At 42.3% G+C, this 15,801-nt stretch overlaps 1 protein-coding gene across 8 annotated transcripts in view; it reads left to right on the top strand.

Annotated features, from left to right (window-relative positions):
* Nucleotides 1-15,801, top strand: part of NEO1 (neogenin 1) — a 171,742-nt gene that overhangs the window by 41,344 nt on the left and 114,597 nt on the right. For all 8 annotated transcript variants that reach the window (XM_072345274.1, XM_072345273.1, XM_072345277.1 and 5 more), the window contains exon 2: nucleotides 9,001-9,318. In XM_072345274.1, coding sequence (XP_072201375.1) covers nucleotides 9,001-9,318 — 318 coding nt within the window. The remainder of the gene's footprint in view (nucleotides 1-9,000; nucleotides 9,319-15,801) is intronic.

Genomic DNA, 15,801 nt, shown 5'->3' with positions numbered 1-15,801 from the left:
CCATACTGTTAATTTCATGTGAAAGGTAATGATGGTGGCTTATTTTGACAGATGAGAATGAAGAGAAATCTGACGTTAGAGAAGACCTTGCTGAGGTAGAGCCTTGTGGATGGCAGCTGTCTCCCTGAAAGCATTGCTGCTGTGCTGTTAGAGCCAAATTGAGCAGCTTGTCCCTGGAGATGGTGAGCAGTATAACGGCTCTCCCTAGAGTTCCAGTCAAAAAGATCTTTACCTTATTATCGTTTGAGCTTCTTTGTGTCATTAATAGCAATAGAAAGAGGATATCTTAGGCAAGAAAGAATGTTTTGTCTTTTGTATCAGGTGAAACATGGCACCATTTTTAAAACCCCGTGCAGTCCTAGAGGGTATATGTCAGCTGGGGAGAGCTGTGGGAGTGAAACCTGGTAGTCTTCTGCCAGGAGAGGAGCAGCTTGGCTAATTCTGATTGAAACAAGAAAGGAACAATTTGTAAAACCCTTCAAGCTCTTTTTGTGAAATTAGTCTGAAATTTTCCAGTGTGTGTTCAGAGCAGTTCCTTCACTGGGCTGACAAAGTACAAAAGTAAATGGATGTTTGACATTATGTGGTCCAACCTGCATCTCCTTTGGTGATCATAGAAGCAGAACTACTTTGAAGGGATGTTCCTTTCACTGTGTGCAAGGTTTGCTGGACACAGCTTCTACATCTGACTCCTAGATAATACAGGGATTGCTCTTAAGCAGCTGGAAGAGACCTAAATTGATATTTTTCTGCACAGTTATATAGGATTCTTCTTCCTTGCACACCAGGAATACAAAGTGCACAGAAGTGATTTCTGAAGCATGGCCTGCTGACGCTGCTCAGGGTTCAACATCTCCTTGCTTGGGGTTTTGTTCTGGCCCATCTGCATAGGCGTACTGCTTGGAACATCAGCCGTGTGGAGCTGCAGTAGGAGTGGCTGGCGCAGCTTCTATGCTTTCCAAGCCTGGGACAGCTGCAGCCCCTCTGTAGAGCAGCATAAGGTTTGGGGCTCAGCATGGGAGCACTTGTTCCTGACTGGTTAAGGGTCCCACGGTCACAGAACTTCAGTCAACTGAAACCAGCAGTGCTGTAAATAGGAAAGCTGCTTCCATGTGTTCAGAACCCGGCGGAAAGTCTCTGATTCCCTTGGGCAGCGGATGGGCCGCACAGCTAAGCAGCAGCCATAAATGCATCTCCGAAGACATTTGCTATTTGAAATTACAATCTGTGTTTAGATTTTGCTGTTGATCATTATCTTGTTTTCCTTCCCATTATTTAATAATTTATGAGGAGATGGTATCACTTACAGAAGGAGCAGTTAGGCTAAATGCATGGCCGCTTACATGGCCGCTTACTTCTCCCTGTTGTACTGCAGGCACGCTGCGTGCCGGTTGGGTGCTTTGTTCTCAGTCCTATTTCCGCATACAATTTTTTTTTTTTTAATGGGCTAAATTTATTTATTTTTTGCTGTTCTATAATTTCCTGCTTGAGATCTTTAAGGAAGAGCAGTTAAGATGAAGTTGATAATTTGTCACTAATAAGAGAAGGGTGAGTGGAAGCATAGGCAGAACTGGGAAAGCACCTCTGCAGTGTGCTTTGCTTGAATTAATTCTTCGTTTATTGACAGAGCTGCCTGAAGGACAAGTACGCTCCTGGCTGTACCGGAGACAGAACCTTGAAACAATTTATCTCCTTCTCTGCTGTATGAATTTGCATTGTGATGATGAGTACCTCGACTTTTGTATTCAACACTATGTTGAAAACTGTTCAGCTCTGTAGCTTGAGCCATTACGGCGTCGTGTGTGGAAATGGTTTTTCACAACTTCTTTTGTATCTGAATGCCATCAGAAAACCACAGGAGGGGGAAGTGACAGCAGGCTATGGGCTGTTTGGTATGAGGGTAGGGGCTCTTCACCGTGGATCATAACTTCATGAAATGTCAGGTTTTATTGAGCAGAATGGTTGGGAACACCATTTCTTTGTGGTATCCCAGGCTGTTAGTATTTCCTCAGCACAGTCTCCTTGGTCTGTGTTAGAAGAAGATAGATGCAAACATGATGACCAACTGAAGAGGAGGGCTGAAGCATCCAGCTTTTTATGCTTCTCCTTCAGGGGACTTGCTTGAACAAGCGGTTACCTTGCTGCCTTTCTGCAGCACAGAACAGGGCTCTTTGTAGTAAGGGTGGAGAGGGGTTTTCTACAGGTTTCTGCACAACACAAATGTAGGGGCACCTCCCTTGCAGACCTGAAGGCATAGCCCCGTCCTGTGAAGGCTGGACTGGACTGGAGCCCCCACATCATTCTTCAGTCATCATGGCTAGCACACACTGCTTAATGACATAAGGACAGAGATGAGTTACTCTTTTTGATGGATATCTTTGTTATAGTGTATTAAATCATTAAAAGAGGAAATCTGCTTGTACTGAAGGAGAAAGGAATCTAGTAAGTCTGGGGAAGTCTAGATTTATACATGACATTACTTATTTTATAATGTTACATCATTTGCTCTTGTAGGTTCCACTGTCAGCATTCCTTTGGAGTTATTAAAGCACCCGCAGGATTTATGCCATCTATCTGCAGTCATGGCGAGCTCTTATGCTTTTTAGTTTTTTCTTGATGCTTAAGTGCAATGCCATTTTTATCTCATTATTTATGTATTGTAGAGCCTTTGCAAAGACAGAAATGAAATGGAGTTTAGAGGATGCAGCTTGGAGACATTGTTCTTGGTTTTACACTGAGAGTGAACTTCAGAGCCACTGTGTGTGTTATTGGGCTTTGGGAGTGCTTCAGAAATTATCATAAGAAGTCTCTGGTGTTTCGGGGTATGCGGTCATGGAGTGCAGTTTGACTTGGTCAGGTGGTCTGTATGTATGGTATTATGTTTTTCCTGTACCGTAGTTCTGCTACAGCATATTATCATATACAAACATGGCTTGTTGGCCAGTGCAGCATGTTTCTGATGTTGTTAGGGGTTGAAAAACCCAACCTGCTAATAATACATACTTTTTATGGAGAGACTAATGCATATAGCAGTTTATCCATATAGTTACTGCACTTGTTAGCAGTGTATATTCCAACAAAACCACAAAGCAAGTTCACGGTGAGCTCTCAGTGGCAGTTTGCAAAGAACAATGTTTGTAGCATCTTGAGATAAAATCCATTTGTGTAACTCCTGAAGACATCTTTTCATGTGGTCTAGGTGACCGTTTTTAGGATTCCGAGGGCCGGTGAGAGCGTTAATTACATTCTGGTGAAAACTGGTCTAAAAGTTCAGTCCTGCAGCAAGAGAGCTTGGGTCTTCTGTCACTGACTTGGGACGCACAGTAAGGGACTCTGCAGTAGTTCCTGCCAGTCTGGTGAGGGCTTTGTCTAATACTTGTATTTTGAGCATCACTTTTCAAGGATGTTGCCTATTTACTTGTCAGTTGCTTCGAATCAGAAGGATAAGTATCACGCCTTCCAATTGAAACATCATGAATGTGATATTCCTTCATCAGAGCCCTGTATTGCTCTTGCCAACAACTGAATCCTTGGGTGTTCCTTTCAGTGAGAGATTTTTGGTTTCCCTAACTTATTCTAGTTGGAAAGTAATTCTGAAATTATACCTGTGCTCCACTTTTTTCTTTTTGGATTGTTATTGCCTCAATCCCTGTGAACTGGAATGAGACAGTGTTCCGTTCTAGTTCTCTGAGACTCAAGTCCTCTGTCTGAAGGTGGTTGATGGCCATTGCCAGGAGCACATCAGTCCCAAATAGTTCTAGTGGCAGCAATGGATCTGAGTTGAACCTACAGCACTGGTAGCAGGGATGTCTCCTGCCACATATTGCTACCACATGTGCTGGTCTGGTAGGAGGTGGTTCAAATAAGCTAAGGAGTAATGTGAGCTCAGGGTGCTTGTCTGAAGTTGTTTTCCAGAATGCCACCACTTCTGCAAGGCTTATGTCAGGCAGTTGTTTGCTTTACTTTGGTGCGCCAGACTGTTCACCTCTTTCAGCAATGAACTGGCTGATGGAGGGATGCTTCTTCTCACTTGAATGCTTGCTATTCTGGGAGATTCCTCACCTGAAGATGTACACAGTGCGATGCATCGACCAGAACGTGTGAATGATTGTGATGATCCTTCTTTGGAAAAAAAGAAAAAAAGAAAGGGCTGAAGGATTGGGCAGATTCAACTTAATCTTGTTATGTCAGCGTAATGTCTCAAATGTGCTTTCTTTGGTCCTTTTTCAGTGAGAAGAGCAGATCTAACTCTGGGAGAACTGGCTAGGATAGACAAAGGACAGCTTAGAAGAACTGCTTGGTTATTTTTGGATTGACCACGTGTGTGCTGAGCTTCATCTTAGCCAAAGCAATTTCAGAATTGCTGTTTAACTGTGTATTTGTGAAGAGGTGAGCAGGGCTGTGGAAATCCCAAATACTTCAAATCATAGAATGGTTTGGGTTGGAACAGACCTTTAAGATCAGTTCCACCCCCCTGCTCTAGGCAGGGACCCCTCCCTCTAGCCCAGGTTGCTCACAGCCCCATCCAACCTGGCCTTGAGTGCTTCCAGGGAGCAGCATCCACAGCCTGTCTGGGCAACCTGTGCCAGTTTCTCACTGCCCTCATAGCAAAGAATTTCTTCTAGTACCTAGTCTAAATCTACCTTCTTCCAATGTAAAGGCACTGAATGGGGAAAGAGGATGAGCTAGAGGCGTAGAAAAGCAGTCAGCTTAGCTGGAAATATTTCAGACCTCTCTAGTTTGCATTTAAAAAGTTTCATGGAAGAAAGATGATGTTATTCTTTCCTCTACCACCAAATATCTAAGAACACTTTCCTAGTGAAGGAGGGAGGGAGAGCTGAACTTCACTGCTGTAGTATGGCCATGAAAAGGGCTGGATAAGTCCCAGAAGAACTGATGGCGATGAAGGCTGTTTTGTGGGGGATTTTGCACTTGTGTGTTCCGAGTAATTTCTATTAGATGCCTTTCATTCACAGCCCGCATGACAGAGTAAGCTATATTTGTTAAAATTTCACACCACGTAAAGCTGAAAGGAGGAGGACAAGGTTCAAGATCAGTACACTTTTTTTGGAATGAGGAAAATCTGGAGGAGCCAAAAGCAAGTTAATACAGTTAGGCAGGAGTAATCAGCTAGTCAAACATTAAATGGCAAAGAACCAGCTTCATGGCAGCTTCTGAGAAAAGGATTGAGGGATTTTGGGAGCGGTGGGATCACAGACCCATGCAGTCAGTGGTGCTGTGCTTCTGCTACAGACCCTGCTGTCTGTATCTTGTATGAAAGACCTTGTAGGGCTTCCAAAAGATATGAAATGGCACCGTGTCTTTGCTTACCATTGAGCTCATCTCTGCTGGAGCACTCAGTCATGTTTTGGGCATGGGCCTTAGGAGAGAAGCATTAGCCAGCTGTAGCGCATTTGGAGAGTTGTCAGAGCACTGTGACAGTCTTTGAGATGACTGAAGGAGCTACATATGCAGAGCATAAGGAAAAGACCAGGGCTATTTCTGTATAGGTTTCTCAGGCCAATGTTAACACAAATCAAGCTGCTTTTGTGGAAGGAGAAAGGACACCCTCCACAAAATCCACCAGTTCAGTCCTTAATAACGTGGTGCCACTTAACTGAGTTGATGGGGTGAGAGAAGGGGCTGGTTGACAGAAAGGCGTGCTTATTAAGCTCTTGTATGTACAAAGCATCCCTGTGCTGAACCAAGGGTTCAATGAAATTTGAACTTGCTTGGCTTAAGTGTAGATGCAGCTCTACCAGCGCTTGTTGGAGTGCCCAAACTGCAAAACTTTTCTTAGAGTGTGGGCTGGAAAATTCTCCATGCTGTCTGACTTCCTCTCCTTTACCACGGGGCAGATGTATTTACCAACACTACTGCTTTTTTATCCACTGCTTTCTGCGCAGAGTTAAGGCAGACAATGCAGAGTCTTCACAGGCTTTTTTTTGGCAAACCTTTTTGATGTTACCTCTGAAACCTGGCTGAGCATCTGCTTTCTTGAAAGTCTCTCATCCCTTCTGTGCTGTTTTGGCACATTCTCTCTTGATATCCTCTGCTCTCAGCTCTGCGGTGTTATTTCCGTGGGCGCCTCATTGCTTCCAGAATAACTGGAGCCCATCAGCAGACTTGATCTGCTCCAGCCTGCAGCGAGGCCTGGAGAAGGTGACCTGGAAACCAGCCTCATGTTTTCAAGAGGAAGTGGCATAGGATAACATGCATGCAGCTAACAAATATAGCTTATTCTGTCGGCTGCCTCTCAAGTGTGTGAACTGGCAATGAGGCGCAAGACCTCTTTTTTCCATCTTGATTTAAAAGTCTGAAAGTAGGAGTGGAGTTGAGTTTCAGCCTGCTTGCTGCACTTGTGCTGACCTGCAGAATGAAGAAATAAGGTTGCAATTGCTGGGCATTTGTGCAGAACTGACTCTTATAGGAGGTGAGAAAAGCCAAGGATCTCAACCACAGGAAGAGTGTAAATGAAGAATGCCAGATCTAAGCTGGTTAACAGCCTGGGGAAAAGTGGGTGCACAGATATTTTCTCAGCAAGCTCTTCCCAAGTGAACTTTGGCTAAAAATGACTTCTGTCACTTCCGAGTGATTTTTCTTTCTTTCCTTTTTTTTCCTTTCAGTGTTCTATTAGGTTTTATTTGAAAGCTCAAAGCATGGCAAAGCAAAACTGAGTGCATTGTGTTTGTTCTGATGGGGATCTGAACGTCCATTGGAAAAAAAACCTGTGTTTGTAAGTGGGGTTTTGTAAGCGTTGATGGCTTGGCTTGGGCAGAAGGGCTGCCTGGTGGGAGACCCAGGGACAGGAAGGCTGAATTTTTATATTAAAACAACAGCTTTAAGTTTCTGGAGTGCTGGTTGGGCTTATACTGGTAGTCATGTAAAACTGTTTTTGTGCTGACTTTTGTTTTTCTTGTCGTTTGAGTGCTGAAACTTGGGGCTCTTCACACAAAGTGTGTGCTCACAGGTGTGTGTGTGTTCAAGTAGGAGTTTTGTAGGTTGCTCTGGCTTTGGTTTTGTTTCTGCTTTTTATCCTCAGGAAGGACCAAATCTCAAGGATTTGGATACTGACATCGCAAATCTAATCTTGACTGAGACTGCAGCTGTCACTAGGGAAAGCTCAGCCTTTCTGTTCTTAATTCATCTTTGAATTCTTGAAGGTAGAAGAATACAGGGATGATAGAACCTACAGAAGTGTAATCTATCTGCCGTTCCTTTCACGCTGCTCCTCCTGCCTGGTCCCAGCTCTCTCTGAATCACGGGGAAGAAGGCAATCAGTCAGTGCAGGAGGCTGAGCCCCCCTCCTGAGGGCAGCTGGAGTCTCTTTGGAGGCAGGGAGACTTTCTGTGCAGCTCAGTGATAGAGGGAACCTTGTCAATTTGTTAATTAAGGCCATTTGAGAAGGTAAATCTCTTAAAACCAAAAACCCAAGGGACTGAGGAAGCTAAGATGCTTACAGGACGGCCTTTCTTTACAAGTAAAGGTTTTCCTTGCTTCAGTTGTGTCTGTGATTGCACTTGAACCATTTTCTAATGATGCCTTACAGATCACCTTTAAATTCTTGGACTTCTCTAAAAGGAGAATCACACCTTGAGGTACTGAGTGTTGCTTACTGCCAGGTCAAGTAACCTGGTTCACGGGAAACCCCCCAGCACAAACGCGCAGTGCAGACAGCACCGTAGCTACCTGTGTGGCACAGCAGAGGACAGGGTTTTGGTCACTTGTTTATTATAGTGCCTGAATATTCTGCTTGCAGTTGGTATGGAAATGAGAAGCAGTGCCCCGAGCACAAATTGAAGACTCTTATTTTCCTGTATGAGAACTGTACAGGGGCTTGAAGGACCAAAAGCATTTTCCCATGTTTGCTTTGCAGCACATACTAACAAATAGCTTAATGGTGACAAATACTTGGGCTATTTTAAAAGAAATAAACAAGAAAGAAGATAAAGGATAGCCCTGCCTTTGTGCTCTTTAAACTGCCTGGTATCCTGTAGATGGCCAGTAAACAATTGGTTGTAAAGCAGGCAGGTTTTTCTTAGCTTATTTCTGGTTTGTTGGAAGACAGGAGGTAATAGTCCTGTTTGTATTACCATGATGCTTTGTACACGTGTACCCCAGCCCCCAGGTGGATGAGGAGTGCCAGAGTACAAGACAGGAGCCTTGATGCTACTTTGGCTTTTGATTATTATTAGTTTAAATAAAGCACAACGAAATGAACACGTTTTCTCCCTAATCAACCTTTGGCAATTTGTAAAACTGTTCTTCCTTGGAAGAAACTTTCTTTCTGTTTTCTATGGGTGATTAAATTAAGACGAGTCCAAGTGATAGTGACGTGCAGTCTTTCTGCTGGACCAAACATGCTACAAACACAGTAATTAAAATTCACTTTTTAATGGAAAGTAGATGTTAATTATAGATGTCTGTTTGGGAATACTTAAAATGGAAAAGTAATCAAGTTTATCCTGAGCCAGAATAGAAGTTAAAAAAAAAATGTTTTATGGCGCTTGCGTGATGTGTTAAGCTCAGAATTGGAGCCTTTTTCTCTCAAGGGCTGAATTACTCTTCATGTTTCTTAACGTTTGTTACACAAGGGAAATGACCACACTGCTGTTCCTGGCATCCCTGCCATGGAAGGCAAGAAAAGAGTCATAAAACTACATTCTGTTTGTATATTATGTTATTCAGGCATGTGCATTAGGTTTGTGTGTTTTGATGAAGCAGGTTTCTGTGTAATGGGTTGCTTGGGACTGCTAACTGTGGATTCCTGTATGAGCAAACCAGTGTGGCTTTGGCACGAAAGGTTTCGCTTCAGTTCCAAGAGTTCATGGGTGTGAGCTATCAAAGCAGACAATAACGTCATGCAGACCAGCCTGTTCCCGAGGAGACCCCACTGTGAGCTCCCGCGCGTGTTAAAACACTTCTAAAAGAAAATGCACTTTCTGTTTTCAAAAGATGTGGAAGGCCAACCCCTGAAATTGTTCCGTATGCCTCTTACAGGGTCCGTTGTGAGAACCTTCACTCCTTTTTACTTCCTGGTGGAACCAATGGACATTCTGTCAGTTCGTGGGGCATCTGTTATAATGAACTGTTCGGCTTATTGTGAAACTCCTCCGAAGATCGAATGGAAGAAAGATGGGACTCTTCTAAACTTGGTCTCAGATGACCGTCGCCAGTTGCTGCCAGATGGGTCTTTGTTAATAAACAGTGTGGTGCATTCCAAGCATAATAAACCCGATGAAGGATATTATCAGTGCGTGGCGACTGTGGAAAGCCTGGGGAGCATTGTAAGCAGAACAGCAAAGCTCACGGTAGCAGGTAAGGATCTGTTTTCTTTCTTCAAGCACAGCAATGAGCGTGATCATGTGGATGTGTACTACTGCAGTAAAGAGAAAGCACGTTCCAAGAAGTTAATATCATCTCTTATTAATGAAATTAGGACTGTATATATCTCCCTCCCCCCCCCTTTTTTTCCCAACTAAATGTAATTAGTAAAAGCAGCTTTCTTAGGAAATACCAAAGATGAGAAAAATTAAAATGAATGGATTAAGAGTAGTGCCAGGAATGTGTAATCACTACAGATATCTGCCACACCTTAGAATGAGGGTTGTGTTGTTTGTTTGTTTTCAAAAGAGTGGGCTTCTACTTTCTTAATGTAGAAATACCCTTAAAGATTAGTTTCTCTGTGGGCTTTCATACTGAGATTTATCTGCCCACCACACCATAAAACATGAGGGAAACTTCTAAAAGCTGGATGTGGAGGCCCAGGGGAACTGGAGGACTGAAGGAGAAGCCATGGATGTTGGGGAGCTGTATTTTTCTGTTTCTTGAGTACCAGGTGTGAATAGTTTAGATAAGCAGATGTTTTTTTGCAGGTAAGTGTTAAGAATTTGGCTGGGAAAGCGGCGTGCTTCTAGAAGGGCATTTGCTTCTTTTTGCTTCTTGTTGCTTCTATCAGGGCTCAGGAGGATCAGATTGTGGAAATGTTTTGTAAATGATAACTGGGGGAGGCTTACAATCACCTGTAAGAGCAAGAGTTCAAAAACTTAGATAAGCTAAAGCAATGTAACTAGGAAGAAAAGCCCGTGAAGCAATATTCTTTTGTTTCTCTAATGATGTTTGCCAGCCTTTCAAACAGTTTTTTTCCTTGGCTTAATAAATGTCTCCAGGTAATGAATTCTTCCTGACTAGTGCTGCAGCATCTCCCAGAGCTGCTGCTCATTGTCATTTATATTCAGATGTTGTTTCTATTAAGCTAGCTTGCAGCCTTGTGAAACACGGGGAACGTTGCAAATAAAAACTGCGTTTTTGGTGGTGTTTTTTTTACTACTTTAAAGGAGTGACTTTCAGAGTCTCTCTGAATGAGAAATACATTTCTGAGTTCCTTGCAATGAGGGCAATAAAAGCAGTTCTAACGTTTATCTCAGGCAATTACCGCCTTTTTACACTGCTGGTTTTGTGTTCAGTTCTGCTGCTTTCCATGGGAGGAGACTCAGTGTCTTTCTTCTGGTCCACATGATCGTTGGGTTGGCTTAATGGCATTAAAAAGGAGGGTAGTCCAAAATGTTGTTATTCTACCTCCAGTTTGTTTCCTGTGTCAATGTAGAAACTGTGACTGTGAATGGTGGTTTCTAAAAGGGTGAAATCAAAAGCCTTGACCTAATTAAGAATAAATCCTAGTGAGTTTTGTTTCACCTTGTTTTGTTGTTTTTAAGTCTATGCTGGAAAGCCATAAACAGTTGTCTAATCCAAGTTAATGCAGATGTTTATTCCGTGATTAGTTTTGTCTTCCCTGACATTGATCCAAACATGAGTATAGGCAGAGTGATCATCAACTTCTTGGGACAAAAAAGGTTTTTTTTTTGTTCAAAACTAGCCATGTTTGCTGTTGGTGCTCCTCCTGCACTGCCTTCTGCCCTCCCACTCAGCTGGAAACCTGGTCAGTGCCAAGAGCTGGGCCATGTTAGGTCCTCTGAGGGCAAAGGGGAAGGGGCTGCTGAAGGCTTGTAGGAGGGGTGGAATGTTCAGCCTTACATGCACAATGTTGCTTTCAGTGAGATCACTGGGATTCTGTGGTTTTTTCAGGTGCATTTTAAACGTTCCTTTTCCCAAATCTTTGCTGTAATTAGAAGCTTTTGAGATGCATTAGCTGTGGGGATGGTTAGTGTGGTGAGGTCTCTCTTTGCTCTTAGGTAACAGTGGGAGGCAGCTCATTTTCTCCTTAATTGAGTGGTGATATGTTGAATTCCAATAGTCTGTGCTGGTGTTATGCTGTGATGCGCTTATTTCTTCAACAAGGAATATTATGCATGTTTTAGCTACTACTTAATCATTAAATAACTTCATTACCTGGAAATGACGAATTCTGATGAGTAAGAGGGGCCAGGGCACAGAAAAATCAGTAAAACCAGGCAGTATTGCATCACATAGATGGTGGTTTGAGTTCTGAATCTGAAATAATTGCATTTTCTCTTACATCTAATGCCGAGCAATCTACCTGGAGTGAATCTGCTGTAAACAGGCTGATACATTTTCATAACTTTTTGAATGATTAAAAGGACTCTCATTATTATTTGATGAGTCTAAAACCACTGAACATTGGAAAGCCACGCTCTTGCCAATATGACGACAGGAATTGATGATGCGAGGTGCTGCAAGGTGACAGAGGTGCTTAGTCAACCGCTGCATGAAGAAACCCAACCAAACACACACGCTGAATACCTGTGTGGAGTGATTAGACAGTGACTGAATGCTTTTTGTTAGAGAGCTGCTTTCTTGGCTTCTCGCTTCGATTTATGTTTGTGACACAATGCTATAAACTTGTCATGGCGTGGGGAAATTGATGGCGGCATGGATTGGCAAGTTTGCTATGCGTTTGACAATGTGTTTTTAAGGAACCTTTTCCATACGTGTGAGCAGATGAGAAGCCTTTGCTCTACAGGTTTTTGCAAGTGCACATCAACACTTTTCGTGTGGCAGCTCTGGGATTCCTAAAGAAGTTGATCATTTCCTAAGGATTACAGCATGACAAATACTCTGATCAATATGGTTTCTCTGTAGTCTGAAATCTTATGCTATTGCAAATGGATAGTACATTACTTCTGGTGGGAAACCTCTGATTGTTAAACCTGCAGGCAGCAGGAAACTTGTTATTTTCCTTCAGTGTTCAGCAGTTTCAGGATATATTTGCCCTTTTCCCAGTGAAGTCTGTGTTCATCCACATGGTTCTTTCCAAATGCAGGTTTGAGATTCACTGCCTGTGTTTCTTTCCCTCTTTGTTTCTTGTCCTCTTTCTGTGCAAACAGAGCCATTATCGTGCTCTGAACTGGATTTGTGAAACTCCCGATTTATTTTTAAAAGTAGCTGGTTTTTGTTGTTGTTGTTGTTCCTTTCAGACTGCAATGTGACAGCGCCAGCATCAGGGTGATGGAGGGAGATTTCGAAGGACGGCAGTTGTATCACCCATCTCATTTATGGGAGTTGCTGTTACCGCAATGGGTTTGAACTAGGGCAAGTCAAAGCAAGTGGCTAATGTATGTAAAGCCACGAGATCTTTTTAATCAGTACCTTACTACAGTATGCTTTTTTAATTGGTTTTTGAAATGCAAATCTGGCTTTGATACTGAAGCCTCAGTTGTGCCTTAAGAAGGGCGAAGGGCTGCGATAGCTTTTACAAAACAATTGTGGGGGTTTTTTTAATACCTTTTTTTTTTTTCAGAACCGTGTCTGTAATTTGTCTTGGAAAGAAAAATTCCTGTGTATCTTATTGAAAAATACGGTGATACTAACTTAAAAATGCTCCTGTGGCAACCTTGTCTTCCCCAGTCACTCTCTATTACTCCTTTGTTAAAGCTCTCATAAATCTTTTATTGAGAGAATGGAAATGCAGAGAACTGAAAGGTGTGAAGTGACAGTGGCAGAATTTCATCGTAAGGATTTATTGGTTTCGTATGGCCATTCAGAGGCTGTTCACTGAAATATTTATTTCATCTACTGTCTTTTTTCCCACGTGAATCCATTTGTGTTTTGATTCCCCTTCTTCCGTTTAGCTTTGTATTTGATTGCACTTGGCTTTGAGCTTTGTGTGTAGTTTGCTTGGTTGCAATGAGTTGCTTGTGTAAAAGGTGCTTGTGTGCTGCCTTGAGACCAAATGTCGTGTGGGTCTGACTCTCCTCCTTTTTTCCATTCCTCCTCCCTTATGTATCCCCTGCTTTAGATGTATTGTTCCATATTTGGATATTCATAGTAGTTACATTTTCAAACCTTCATTTTAGCATTACTTTTACAAAAAGCACAGGCTGGTTAGTGAGCAGGAGACCTTAAGAGCAGCAGCAGGAGGCTGTTAACTGTTCTCCAGCTTGTTTGTAACTCTATGAAAACGTGTCAAAAACTGAGGCAATAAACTCTGGAGTTGCATTTTGAGAAACGTGATTTGCTTCTTATCAATATATCAGATAGTGGAGAAGAATTTCACTTGGGAGATTGCTCCCATTTTTTGTCTCCTCCTTGCCTTTTAAAGTTTTACTGCACCTTGAACTTACCAAATTCTGGGCTTCCAAATAGAACTGCTACTGAAATGCAGGGAGGCCTGGATGAGGCACTGCTGAAGCTCTTAGTGTAATGAGATTTGGAGGAATTCTTGAATTCTGAGCCAGGAGGTGCTGGTGCATGAGTGTGCTTCTGTGGCTGATTGCACCATTTGACTTGAAGAAGACCTCGGTGCTTGGCCCTTTCCTCAATGGGTTAAAATAAAATATAATAAATCTAGGCACCTTTTTATAATATGTTGTGATAGAGGAAGACCATGTAGAAGCAAAAGAATTCTTGCATCCATTCCATGTTTGGATGGGACACAGGAGGTGCAGCTGTGGCCAACAAGCATCTCTGAGCTGCGTTGGCAGTGCCTGGCAGTGTGCAGGCTGCTGGGACCTGCTGCTGTGAAGATTGTATCTTCAGTGCTTGGTTTTGCTGGGTTGCATGTGTATGACAAGAGCAAGAGAAGCACAGGCAGTGCTGAGCTGAACACTCCGCCTGCTTCTTCCAGCTCCTTGGGGGTGCAGTTAGGAGCTACTCCACTTTCTTGTTTTTTTTTTTTTCCTCAGTATTATTGCATATTTCCCTCAAAAAAGGAGGGGAAGGAGAGGCTTTATCTTCATGCATAAAGAGCTTTCTGTCCCTTTGAATTGGAAATAACCTAAGAGCATAGACACTTCAGTGGAGAGTGCTTACAAGCACTTAACAAATAAAAGTAAGTGACACAGGTGATAAATTTTCCTCGCAAAACTGTTTTATGAGGAAAAAAGTATCTGCATTTTTCCCCCCATTTCATTCTATAAATGATCTCAGATAAAAATGCATTTCTTTTCAAAGATGAGTAAACGGGAAGGGTAGTTCTTACAAAACTGCATCACGTCGACAGATTCTGCCAGCTGGTTGGCATGGTTTGGACAGTTAGGACAATGAATGTTGTACCTTCTATTTCATTCTGGATTCTTCTTTAATAACAACTAAATAGTCTTATTCAGGACAAAAAAAGGCAGACTAGCATTTATTTTCTAGAAATGTTAAGTACAGTTAAAATGAGCCAGATGGGGAAGCATCAACCCCCTGCTATCCAGCCCACATGTGGTGGAGGTCTCCTTGCTGGTGGGCTGTCCTGCTGAAGCTGGCTGTGGGAGCTGGTCTTCGTGGGTCTCAAACACACAAAACCTTTAAATCCTCTGGTCATTCATTACAACTACGAGATTATTTTCTTAATTAGGCAGCGTTCCTTTTAAACCTGGAAGATTAGTTTGTATCGGTTTACCAGTTGGCAATATAGAGCGTTAAGGATTAGCCTTGTAATTAGCGAAGAAAGTATCCTTTTGTACTGGTTAGTGGATAAAGTTGGCTTTTTATTAATGTACTTTATAAAATAAAATATATCTTGATGCAAAGAGGTTGAATTTATAATGAATTGCAGTATCCATTCAAATCTTGATCTACGCTTTTGAAAATACAGAAGGCAGTGTAGCTAATCTCTAGGGAAGTGTGAGTGCAATGGAAGGGAGCTCTGCTTTTACATTTTTCCTAAAATCACTTGGGTTTCTGGTAGATGAGCTGTTGATGAATGATTCTGTCTGCTTGTACGAAATGGAAATGGAAAGCGTATTGATGATTTACCAGCACCCCGAACAAGAAGGTTGGATGGATATTGTTTACATTGGCCTTCTCATTTGTTAATATTTTCACTCAAATGTATATTTCTCCTTATTTATGTTCTGCATGTCAGCACCAGCAATCCCTTTGATAATTCTGTTTGACAAGTTTTGCAGAGATGGCTCACTCCAAATCCCAAAGTGTCAGGCAAGCGAGAGTTACATATGCAGCCTGTATTCTTTTCTATCTGTATCTTAAAGTAGGGGATTCAAAAAGATATTTCAGCTTTACTCTGACAGGCTGAGGGCGACGGATCTCTGCAGTGGCATTATTCAGACTTTAGATCAACTGAGCATTGCAATTGGAAAATGTTAAGAACTTGTTCTGTCACACCTACCCAAATGAAAGCTGACAAAGGCAGTTATAGCTGGGAAAGAGCACGGGACAGGTATGTATATGATAAATATGTATATGATAAATTGTGTGTTTTTTCATGGTAGAAATTCAGAAGGAAGCTTAGGGACAGTGAAAATGAAAGAAAATGGAGGAACAGATGTTTAATAACGAATAACTCATGGAACAGTGTATCCTGCTGATTTCAGTGATGCTGAGGTGTTGGTGACGTTCCTAAAGCGTAGGGCATGTCTCATTATTCACGTGATC

Source organism: Excalfactoria chinensis, chromosome 10 (genome assembly GCF_039878825.1).
Source record: "Excalfactoria chinensis isolate bCotChi1 chromosome 10, bCotChi1.hap2, whole genome shotgun sequence".
Lineage (NCBI taxonomy): Eukaryota > Metazoa > Chordata > Aves > Galliformes > Phasianidae > Excalfactoria > Excalfactoria chinensis.
Note: the sequence above shows the minus strand (reverse complement) of the source record. Positions and strands in the feature narration are given on the sequence as shown.